The sequence below is a fragment of the Elephas maximus genome, chromosome 3, assembly GCF_024166365.1.
Source record: "Elephas maximus indicus isolate mEleMax1 chromosome 3, mEleMax1 primary haplotype, whole genome shotgun sequence".
Taxonomy (NCBI): domain Eukaryota; kingdom Metazoa; phylum Chordata; class Mammalia; order Proboscidea; family Elephantidae; genus Elephas; species Elephas maximus.
Genome location: NC_064821.1, coordinates 113093761 through 113106635, shown reverse-complemented (window position 1 = coordinate 113106635; position 12875 = coordinate 113093761). Strand labels below are relative to the sequence as shown.

The window sequence follows — 12875 nt, the reverse complement described above, 5'->3', positions numbered from 1 at the left end:
TTCAAACTGCCAACCCTTTGGTTAGCAGCCATAGTACTTAGCCACTACGCCACCAGTGTTGCCTGTGGTCTCTGTGGGAATAAATGATGGAAAAGCTCAATATCATCAGTCAGAACAGTATCATCTGCCAGGGGCAGACTGTGGAATAGACCATCAATTATTCATATGCAAGTTCAAGTTGAAGCTGAAGAAAATTAAAACAAGTTCACCAGAGCCAAAATATGACCTTGAGTATATCCCGTCTAAATTTAGAGACCATCTCAAGAACAGATTTGACCCACTGAACACTAATGACCGAACATCAAAGGAGTTGTGGAATGGCGTCAAGGTTATCATATGTGAAGAAAGCAAAAGGTCATTAAAAAGGAAAGAAAGAAAATTCCAAAATGGATGTCAGAGGAGACTAAAACTTGCCCCTGAATGTAGAGTAGCTAAAACAAAAGAAACGATGAATTAAAAGAGCCAAACAGAAGATTTCAAAGGGCAGCTCGAGAAGACAAAGTATTGTCTTAGTCATCTACTGCTGTTATGACAGAAATACCACAAATGAATGGCTTTAACAAAGAGAAATTTATTCTCTCACAGTCTAAGAGGCTAGAATTCCCAATTCAGGGTGCCAGCTCTAGGGGAAGGCTTTCTCTGTCAGCTCTGGGAGAAAGATCCTTCTCATCAACCTTCTCCAGTAGAGGAGCTTCTCAACTTCTCAGTTCAGGGACCCCCGCCCCCGCCCCCACTTTTGGTTCTTGATGGTATGAGGTCCCCCTGTCTCTCTGCTTGCATCTCTTATGTTTCAAAAGAGATTGCCTTAAGACAAAACCTAATCTCGTAGACTGAGTCCTGCCTTGTTAACATAACCACCTCTAATCCTGCCTCATTAATACCATGTTGTTTTTGTTTTGTGCCATGGAGTTGATTACGACTCTTAGTGATCCTATAGGACAGAGTAGAACTGCCCCATAGGGTTTCCAAGAAGTGGTTGGTGGATTCAAACTGCCAACCTTTTGGTTAACAGCCGAGCTGTTAACCACTGCACCACCAGGGCTAAAGGTAGGTTTTATAACACATAGAAAAATCACATCAGATCACAAAATGGTGGACAACCACACAATACTGGGAATCATGGCCTAACCAAGTTGACAAGCATTTTGGGGGGACAAAATTCAATCCATGACAAGTATTATAATGAAGTGTGCAAAGCCCTAGAGTTAGAAAACCAAAAGGGAAGAACACACTTGGCATTACTCAAGCTGAAAGAACTGAAGCAAAAAAATTCAAGCCTCAAGTTGTAATTTTGAACGTTCTATTTTTTATAGGCAAATAGGAAACCCTGGTGGTGTAGTGGTTAAGTGCTATGGCTGCTAACCAAAAGGTTAGCAATTCGAATCGGCCAGGCGCTCATTAAAAACTCTACGGGACAGTTCTACTCCGTCCTATAGGGTCGCTACGAGTCAGAATCGACTCGATGGCAGTGGGTTGTTATGGTTGTATGGGCAAATAGGAAACCCTGGTGGCATAGTGGTTAAGTGCTACAATTGCTAACCTAAGGGTCAGCAGTTCGAATCTGCCAGGCGCTTCTTGGAAACTCTATGAGGGCAGTTCTACTCTGTCCTATAAGGTCGCTAGGAGTTGGAATCCACTCGATGGCACTGGGTTTGGCTTAGATGGGCAAATAATGGATGTTTGCAGTTGTTTCTTCCCATTTTGAGTCACGCCATATCAGCAAATGAAGGTCCCAAAAGCTTTACTCCATCCACGTTATTAAGGTCGACTCTACTTTGAGGAGGCAGCTCTTCCCCAGTCATTTTTTGAGTGCCTTCCACCCTGAGGGGTTCATCTTCCAGCACTATATCAGACGATGTTCTGCTGCTATTCATAAAGTTTTCACTGGCTAATGCTTTTCAGAAGTAGACTGCTGGGTCCTTCTTCCTAGTCTGTCTTAATCAGGAAGCTCAGCTGAAACCTGTCCTCCATGGGTGACCCTGCTTGCATCTGAATACCAGTGGCATAGCTTCCAGCATCACAGCAACACGCAAGCCCCTACAGTACAACAAACTGACAGACACATGGGGGAAAGAAAGAAAAGACCAAGATGGATGTCAGAGGAAACTCTGAAACTTGCTCTTGCGTGTCGAGCAGCTAAAGCAAAAGGAAGAATTGATGAAGTAAAAGAACTGAACAGAATATTTCAAAGGGCGTCTCGAGAAGACAAAGTAAAGTATTATAATGACATGTGCAAAGAGCTGGAGATGGAAAACCAAAAGGAAAGAACACGCTCCGGGTTTCTCAAGTGAAAGAACTGAAGAAAAAATTCAAGCCTCGAGTTGCAATAGTGAAGGATTCTATGGGGAAAATATTAAACGACGCAAGAAGCATCAAAAGAAGATGGAAGGAATAGGCAGATTCATTACACCAAAAAGAATTAGTTGATATTCAACCATTTCAAGAGGTGGCATATGATCAGGAACCGATGGTACTGAAGGAAGAAGTCCAAGCTGCTCTGAAGGCATTGGCGAAAAACAAGGCTCCAGGAATTGATGGAATATCAACTGAGATGTTTCAACAAACAGAGGCAGTGCTGGAGATGCCCACTCATCTATGCCAAGAAATATGGAAGACAGCTTCCTGGCCAAATGACTGAAAGAGATCCATATTTATGTCTATTCCCGAGAAAGGTGATCCAACCGAATGTGGAAATTATAAAACAATATCATTAATATCACACGTAATCAAAATTTTACTGATGATCACAGTATTTTTAGTCACCTCATATGCATGTGAAAGCTGTACAGTGAATAAGAAAGACAGAAGAATTGATGCCTTTGAATTACGGTGTTGGTGAAGTATATTGAATATATGAACTGCCAGAAGAATGAAGAAACTTGCCTTGGAAGAAGTACAGCAAGAATGCTCTTTAGAAGCAAGGATGGTGAGAGTTCATCTCATGTACGTTGGACATGTTATCAGGAGGGTACGGTCTATGGAGAGAGACATCATGCTTGGTAAAGTAGAGCATGAGTGAAAAAGAGGAAGACCCTCAATGAGATAGATTGACACAGTGGCTGCAACAATGGACTCAAGCATAATGATTGTGAGAACGATCCGGGGCTGGGCAGTGTTTTGTTCTGTTGTATCTCGGGTCACTATGAGTCAGAACCCACTTGACCTCGCCTAACAACAAGAGCAGTTGCACTTTATTGGTACTTAGGAATCACTCAGTGAGGTTTATTCAATTAATTTATTGGCTTAATTAACAAGATGATAATGAGAAGGATCACTCTGGGATTCCTTGCTCAAGGAGAGCATAAGCCAGCCTAGCTGTGCCAGTAATGATAATTAATAGCAATACTAAAGATAACAAGTCTAGTTTCATCACAGTAAATAGAGGTCAAAGATGGTTCAAATTTAGTTCAAAGATAATTAAGTTTTTAAATAAATTATTAAGTGGAAACTTAACTTTGTGTATAGTTTATTTTACATTTGATATTTTTACATGAGTAAAGATATCTTGTACTGTTTTATCCTGTGATTGTTTGGGCCTTAAGAGAACAAGCTTCCCATAGTATGTGTGTAATCATAGGTAAGAATCTAATAAGTATTTAAGATGATGGCTAGAAACGGAAATTTTAAAAAAGAGTTTTCGTTTCACAGATTACACATTCGAGGATGACACCTTTTAAATACTTTTGGATATCTTTTCAGGGAAAGCAATGACTCATTTATCTCCTCTCTGTCTTTTATGACTTGTCTCCAGTATAAAAATACACCACATTTTGTTCAAAACAGTGATGATAAATTGACATAGTGAAGTTCACTGGACAAATATCCTGTGATCAAAGAGATCCAGTGTAACCATTGTGATTTCTAGGGTGCCACAAAAACCCTCAAAAACCATTTCTTGACCTACTTAAATAGGAAGTTTCGTTTGCTAAGAACGCAGAACCCGAGGACATACTGAGCTTGAATCCAGGGGTGTGAGTAAATTCTCACCTAGCAGTTATGTTTTCACATTCATAGCCAGAGGTCTACGCAATGAGTTAAATCTCACATAGTAAACAAATGGAAAGAGTGATGTTCTTTTTAAGTAGCCATCAGCACAGAATATTTCTATTATGTTGTCCTAGAAGGGAGGAAAGTCCATTTCCTGACCTTAAACTTTGTGTGGCATTAGCTTTGGGGGCAAGGCCCCTATGCCAACGCTGGGAGCGTTGTTGGGTGTAGTCAGTTATACAACTGCAACCAGGGAAGGAGGCTGTGCTTCTTTAGCCTCCCTTCTTCCTTTGGATTAAGTTAAAAAATTAACCTTTCCCCGTAACTATGGAAGTTGCTTATTTACCCTCCAAAGAACTGATATATTACCCCCCACCAAAGGAAAATAGCATTTAAGTATTAAGGGTTCATTATGTTTCCTGAGGATGTGGACAAGCTAAAGAGCTTTTATATACCAGATAAGACGTCTGCTTGTGGTTTCGACTCCCACAATCTAGGACAAGTTTACAATGTTATTATTAGTTTAAGGCACACGTTGACCAACTTTCTTCTTTGACTTCAAAACTTACTACTTTCCTTCCTCAACTTGCCTCTATCCCCTCCTATAGTCCTCTCTTTTCAAAAGTTTGCAAGATCAGTCCACCAGAGACAAGTAGGACAAGCCATCTCACTCTAGAAGAAGAAAGCCTCTTGATGTCTAGGCACACCACCCTAGGGCACAGGCGGTGGTGGTGACACGTGGTCTGGCTCTTGTGGTCTGGAGGAGAGGATGAAGTAAGGTGATTTAAAAACTCAGGTTTAATTCTCAAATGTATGGAGGAAGGGAGCATGGCCAAGACCCAGAGTCCTCCATCTTCCTCCAAATGTGCCCATTTTCATAGAGAATGAATCTCTGGGTTAAAATGGAGCTGAAATTATTTACCTGGCCTTTAAGAATCTAGAACTAAGTATAATTATACAAGTCAGCCCATGTTATTGCAGTTACATAACATAAATACCTTTGAATACTATGAAGGCAAATCGATTTTAGCATATGTTTTTAAGATTACTAAATTTTTTCTTAGTTAGTAATCACAGTAAGAGACACAGTGATTCACAATGGGGGCAGTGGGATTAGGAGCCAGGAGACCGTGTCAGAATCTCCTCATGTTTTATAAAAAGGTTGCATCTTTTGCTTTCAAAAAATTATTGAAATTTGACACTTTCTGCACCAGTATTATTAGCTTTCTTTTACAGACGGGGAATTGAGACTCAGATTGTTTAAAATAACGCCCGAAGTCACACAGCTGGTGAGGAGCATAGCAGGGACACAAAGCTAGGTCTACAACTGCTTTACTTAATAAATCTTAACGTCGAAATTTCTCAATGGGATCTACTTCAAGGTTGATAATATTAATTCAGAAAACAAAACAAACAAAAAAACATAAGTGAAACAACAGATGGAAACAGAAACGTTTTAAATCTGAGGGTACTGAGGTGGGGCTCAGATATGCCCTAGTTGGCCAGACTGGTGTTTAAAAATGCGCTCAGCTGCTAATAGAAAGGTCTGTGATTTGATCCATCTAGCAGACCTAAAGATCTGCTCCTGTAAAGATTCCCGTATTGAAAAAGTATGGTGAAATGATACAACCCTGATGCACACCTTTCCTGATTTTAAACCACAGAGTATCCCCTTGTGCTCAAACAACTGCCTCTTGGTCTATGTACAGGTTCCACATGAGCACACATAATTTGGACATGCCGTCAGAACGCATCAGTCCCTGGAGAAGGACATCATGCTTGGTAAAGTAGAGGGGCAGCGATCCATCCCTCAACAAGATGGATTGACACAGTGGCTGCAACAATGGATCAAACACAGCAACGATAACAAAGATGGCACAGGATTGGGCAGTGTTTCATTGTGCCGTACGTCGGGTCGCTATGAGTCGGAACTGACTCAATGGCACCTAACAACAAAGAAGTTTCCAAACCCTGGCTCCAAATTCTGCCTCATAGTGACCCTATAGGAAAGAGTAGAATTGCTCCATAAGGTTTCCAAGGCTGTAATCTTCACTGACACAGACTGCCACATCTTTCTTCTGTGGAGCTACTGGTGGGTTTGAACCACTGACCTTTTGGTTAGCAGCCAAGTGCTTTAACCACTGCACCACCAGGTCTCCTCCTGTAAAGATTACAGTCTAGAAAATCCCATGGGACAATTCTACTGTTATCTAGGGTTGCTATGAGTTGGAATCAATTTTGACGGCACACAAAAACAGTGTTTAAAAATGATCTTTTGAATGCATTGACGATATTTTATAGCTTAGAGATTTTATATGAGAAACTCCAATTTTTTACTTCTTTTGAAGAATCAAAAGATGTAGGAGTACTGGGCCATCATAAATGCTAGAGCTGGGTAGTAGACAAAATACACACTTTCCTTTCTGCACAATTCCCACCCATATCCTTAACTCACCAATCTGATCCCTGAAGACATTTGAGTTAGCAGCCCTTATATTAAACTGAGAGAAACCCTGGTGGTGCAGTGGTTAAGCACTTGGCTGATAACCTAAAGCCCATCAGCCACTCCACGGGTGAAAGATGTAGCAGTCTGCGTCGAGTCAGAATGGACAGCAGTGTTTTTTGTTTTTGTTTTTTTTAATACTAACCCAATGTAAGAAGTGAACAATATCTCGGTGACTCTATTGTAGACAAGACTGGTAAATACCAGTCAATCATTAGACTCACTTCCATTTGGATTTTGAATGCACCCGAACACTTACATCCAGAAGAAATGTCTTTCCCACATATCAGTGTCTCTCGACGATATCCAGGACAGTCAGCCGTGCAGTACATAGAGGCGCGCGGCTCCAGGAAGTTGTTATACCAAAGCTGAGCTGTTGTTTTATTTATCCTTGTCACTTGAAATCTTTCTTTGATGCTATTCTTATAAAAATTAATTTTCCTTGGTTGGCAGTTCTTAATTGCTGCTTGGCAATATACAGAAATATTCATACCCATCTTAAAAATTGTGGCTGGTTCTACCCAGATGTGGCCAGAGCAGTTTATATTTGTAATTCCTGGAAATAAAAGGATAAAATAACAAATTCTGTGTAAAACATTAAAACAGAATATTCAAAAAGAACATGCTGCTGCATTTTAAATATATTCTTTTCTATTAATTAAATGATTTCCATTGAAAGAAACAGTTGTAGAATGAAGTGTATTTTTTTCAACTGATGAGTTAATCACAGTGTATTTTTATCATGATTCTGTTGACTTTCAGCAGTGTAACTCAAGACTAGATTCAGCCTTTAAGCTTCCCTAATTGCCTAAAGAGCAAATATGATTAGCTCTTCTAATTTGAAGCAGAGAAATGGGGTGTTATTGGGCTAAACCATTTTTCAAAGGTAAGATTAGAAATAACTGTGAGCACTGCAGAATCCAAACCCCATTCTACATTAAATGCTTTAAAACCTTAACAAAACAGTGATAATTAAAGGTCAGCATTTGATTTAGAAAAAATAAAAAAAAGGTCCTTGTCTTTAGAATACAAAGTTTAAAGAATTAACTTGTTGTGTATAATATAAATGTAATTGAATATTTCCATTTATGTAATAAACATTTATGTACGAATTATAAACATTTAAATGTTGAAGTAAGGAGCGCTGGCGGCACAATGGTTAAGCACTGCTAATGAAAGGACATCATGCCTGGCAGAGTACAGGGTCAGCGGAAAAGAGGAAGACCTTCAGCATGGTGGATTGACACAGTGGCTGAAACAATCAAGTCAAGCATAACAACGATTGCAAGGATGGCACAGGGCCGGGCGGTGCTTCGTTCTGTGGTGCATAGGGTCACTGTGAGTTGGAACTGACTCGGCGGCACCTAACCACAACAACAACAGTGAAAGGTCAGTGGTGTGAACCCACCAGAAATTCTGTGGGAGAGAAGACCTGGTGATCTGTCTCCATAAAGATTACAGCTTAGGAAACCATATGGAATAGTTCATACAGGGTCCCTAAGAGTTGTAATGGACTTGACAGCACACAACAACAAAAAATGCTGAAATAGCAATCAAAATAATTCTGTCATCATCGATAGGGAATTGCAGCCATAGACAGAAATAGAAATTTTAAGAAAGCACCTGGCTACTTCAAATAAGTCCCATAATTCAAGTTTAGATAAACTGCAGCTCCAATGCCTTAAAGAAATACGTGGACTCTGTCGTGGAACCACTGCGAGTAGTCTTTGAGAATACATGGAAAATGGTAAAGATGTCAAAAGACTAGATTTGGGCAAATATTGTCCTGGTTTTCAAGAACGAAAGAAAGAGGAACCTCAGAAACCCTAGATCATTAAGCTTCACAACATTCAGGAATGGATTAATAAGTTAATGATTTTTCAGTATAAAAAAAGAATAATCATAGCTCAATAGGAGTCAACACAGATTACATAAACCATACCAAAAATACAAATTTGCCTTTTTAGTGGGGTTATTAATTGTTCACAGGAATGCTAAACATAGCATTTTCTTTAAAAAGGGGTGATATATTCTAATAGAAAATTTGGAAAAAATGTAGTCTGGATGACATTAAAAATATTCATAGCAGATTGAATAACAATATCTAAAACAATTCCTAATGGACACCTGTAAGGTCTTTAATGTCATGTCACAGGGGCTTGTCTTGTTTCTCTACGGCTCTCTATCAATCGTTTGAACGTATAAACAGAATTCCTGTTTATAATTTGTAGATTTCAAGAATCTGGGAAAGGCAGCTGGTACCTTATTTCCCTTAAACCTTCTTGGACAGTTGTTAGTCTGACTTGGGAAGTATTCCAGACCACCCTGCTGGAAGAGTCCCAGTTCTGGTGATGGGGCTACATCTCCACCTCCAGAATACTTGTGTCCCAACCTAGAGAAGAGGGTTTTGCTTTTGTCACTATTCTGAGTAACTTGAGTGATCTGCAAAACTCTCTTGAAGGTCTGCAACCCTATCTCTGTGTGGCTTGTCTCCCAGTGATTGAGTCCCTTCTTCCTATGCAGGACATTATTTTTTTAAAAAATCAGCTGATGTCTAGTCGACTCCAGCTCATGGTGACACCATGTGCACCAGCATAGAAGTGTGTTCCACAGGGTTTTCAATGACTGAGTTTTCAGAAGAAGTTTGCCAGGCCTTTCTTCCAAGGCACCTCTGGGTGGACTTGAACCTCCAAACTTTCAGTTAGCAGCCGAGCATGTTAACCATTTGCACCACCCAGGAACTCCTATTAGTCCCAAAAGAAACTCTCAAATGCCAGCTGCTGCCCTGCCATAACTTCTGATGATCCCCTTCCTGGATTCCTCAAAACTGCTTACCCCTGTCTCTCAGGACTGTGTGCTACTTCATGGTGCCAGATGTTTGTAAGCATTATAAAATAGGAATATTCACAGCACATAGCAGTACTGCACCAGGCCGTTGTGAGAAATAAAAGGCTGAGAAGAGTGACAGTATGTAGTAATCATTAATAAAAGGCTTGTTGAATTAAATTCAAATTTTTGATGGATTATCTTATAACAGTTAAAATAGTTCAAAGAGAGAAGATGAGAACTTGAAGTAATAATTTCCTTCATGGAAACGCTCACATAAGGGTTAGAGGGCCGTCCATCAGGGCTGTTTTATAAAGAAACCATGCATATTGAACAAGGTTGGACCACTTTTATCACGTTTCTTATAAGTTTTATGTGCATACAATTTTTCCCAATCTAATACTTTTTGTATTCATCAGAGATCCTAGCATAATGACTTGACAATAATAAACACTTAATATTTTACTTGTTGAAAAAAAGGTAAAGATAGTTACACAAAATACTATACCTCCATGACACCAGTTGAAGAGAATGTAAAGAGCTATTGCCACATCCCATTGAATTGTGACCTGATTCATGCCTGAAAGCAGAAAAAAACATTTATTTCTCTCTGAAAAAAAAAAGAAAAATGTTGAAATTGTATTCATTTAATAGAATAATGATAAAATAATGAAAATATTTACATTTTTTCCCCATAAGTTATTATTCTCTTTAATGAGAACATTTGTTTAGCAAGGAGGAAAGGGAGTAAGGAAGGAAAGGAGGCAAAGTAATGTCACTAGTGTATGAGCAGGTATGATAAGAAGTGGATAAGTAAAGCAAGAAAATGGAATTTCATACGTTCAAAAATCACTATGAACTCTCTTGGTAAGACATACTGACCCTTGCTAAAATACTTCTAAAAACTAGTCTTTCTCATCAGATGTCCTTTCCTTCTTCTTTAACTTCTGATGATAAATTTTTCTCCTGACCAGAATTATACACCTATAATTACACACCTCTAGAAATATCAGTCTTTGATGAGAAAAAACAAAAATTTGAGAACTTCCAGAATGAAAGGATTTAAAAAGAGGAAAGATGAAGTGAGAGCAAGTATACATGTGCTATCACCATTTAACCTTACAGAAAACACTTTTACCTGCAGAGATCTCAAAAGAAACACATTATAGAAATTCAAAATGATTTTGCCCTTAGTTTACAACTGAAGTTACATTATTCAGTTAGTTATTCTATTGAATAATTTGCTTATTTAATAACCCATTGCCATTGAGTCAATTCTGACTCATAGCAATCCAATACTTAATAATCAACACTAGTTATATTTATCTATTTAATAAAACCTGAACCTGAATCGTTCATATAAAACAATAACAAGAACACAAAACTCATGGCTTATCAAATAGCATAAAACATCTGATAAAATATTAAAAACTGGGAACCCCATAGCTTATGCACATAGGGTTCACTTTCATAATTTGTTAACAACAGTAGTCTTGTCTTTAAAATTCATAGGCAAAGCAAGCTCTAAAATCTTCCCAGTTAGAAGTTAACTACTTAATAGGACATATGCAATAATTGTTAAAGTGATATCAAACAATATTAGAGATCCAACTTTCATCAGTATAAAAGAAAGCAACTTGGCCCACATACTTCCAAAAGGAATCATAAAACCAAAAAAACCCAAACCCGTTGCCGTCAAGTCAATTCCAACTCATAGTGACCCTATAATGCAGGCTAGAACTGCCCTATACGGTTTCCAAGGAGTGCCTGGGGGGTTCGAACTGCCAACCTTTTGGTTAGCAGCTGTAGCTCTTAACCACTACACCACCAGCATTTGCAAAAGGAAGCATAACTATCTTTAACGACTTGAGTGGCCATTGTCTCTTTACCTTTCCACCCGTTTGAAGCACATAATTCCTCTTCAGAGCCAGGCTGCTGCTCTTGTTGGCTGTGTCGTGGTCTTTCCCTGCTGTCTGCCTGTCAGTGATCACTTGAGATTTTCAGCTATGAGCAAATGGAAATGTCAGCAGAGCCCTGACCTACATTTCAGATTCTTGAAGAGAAACTCAAACTGTCCAATTTGAAATGACTGGCTCTCATATCACTCTTTGGGAAAACCCAGATTACTTAAAATGAACTGCTTTGTCAGTACTTTTTTCTCAGCTTAATTTAAAATTATTTCACTCCTGCAAGAAATAGAACACACAGGTGTGCTTTATTTGTCAAAATTTTTAAGACTTCATTAAAAACCTGATATTTAGTTTTAACTTGGAACCAACATTGATATTGATTATAAATCTGTTTTTAAGAACAGAAAGTTTAAATGCTACTATTCATTCATTCGTTTAATCAAACAGCATGTTTTTGAGCATCTATTATGTGCGTGCCAGGCAGTGTTTTGGGCATGAAAAAATGGTGATTAATTGCAGGTCAGCTTCATTGTTCTGTTGTTTACAGTGATTAAATACAGATCAACTCTTTTGAACTGTTGTTCATGTTTAGCAAGATTCCACAAGCAAGTAAAAAAACTACCAATATTTATTTATAGTTGAAACTGACTCAACAACAACAGGCGTCACTGGGACCTTTCCTAGTGTACTCTTCTTCCCCTTTCCCCCCGCTTTTACTTGTTCAATATGTGAGCCTTTTCATTCCATGTGCTCGCTTCTGCTGTAAATGAAAGATCACTTGTCTCCTCTACAGTCAGCTTCCTGAAGCCAGGAATTTTGATTTGTCTTTTCAATTTTTATATATGCGTACCTAGCGCATTAGAATAATTTGGAGGACCATTTCAAACATTTCTATACCTGGACTTATTCTAGACAATTAAATCAGAATCTCTGTGGGAGCTGGGCATCGATATTTTTTAAAGCTCCTAATTATTTTAATTATAGGGAGCATCCAGGGTTGAGAAACACTGGATTATCTGAATAAGAGTGTCTTTAAAGACCTCACAGAAGAAATGGCTGTCAGTTGGATTTTAATCATTACTAAGATGGCACAGGACCAGGAAACGTCTCCTGTTAATACATTAAAGTTGCCAAGAATCAGAGCCAACTCTATGGCAGCTAACAACCAAAAAAAAAAAAAAAATTGCCATAATTTTCTAAGCTGTGAAGAAGAGGGTGTGGGAAAACATCTCAAATACAGAGAACAGAATATGAAAGTTAGGTGGGTATTTTGGAAATGGAAAGTGGTTTCCCAAGATTGAAGGAAGTAAGACAGGGAACAGAGGGGCCCCCAAATCTGCAAACAAAGTACAGGAAATGGGCCAGGGCGCAGAAACAAAGCCATTCCCCAGAACAATGGGGCAGGGTATCAGAAAATAACCCGCAAACTTCTTTAAAGTTGTCTTACAGAAGCAGCTGGATAAAACCAGCTCCAGGGACTTGTGCAGAACATCCACCTGTGACCGCTGTGTGACCTTCCACCAGGGGCAGTGAGGGGCTTCAGCAGCACCCAGGGAATCGAACTCGGGGGAGTGAGAGACTGCGCAGGTGTGACATAATAAGTCCTGCTATGAATCTCAGAGGCCTCCAGGACAGGAGCCACCTTAAAA

At 39.1% G+C, this 12875-nt stretch overlaps 1 protein-coding gene across 1 annotated transcript in view; it reads right to left on the bottom strand.

The window, feature by feature from the left end:
* Window positions 1-11330, bottom strand: part of IL23R (interleukin 23 receptor) — a 74948-nt gene extending 63618 nt beyond the window's left edge. The window contains exons 1-3 of the mRNA XM_049879541.1: window positions 11206-11330; window positions 9825-9896; window positions 6750-7046 (exon numbers count right to left, since the gene is read on the bottom strand). Of these exons, the coding sequence (XP_049735498.1) occupies window positions 6750-7046; window positions 9825-9894 (367 nt within the window). The 5' untranslated portion in view covers window positions 9895-9896; window positions 11206-11330. The remainder of the gene's footprint in view (window positions 1-6749; window positions 7047-9824; window positions 9897-11205) is intronic.
* Window positions 11331-12875: the final 1545 nt, after the last annotated feature.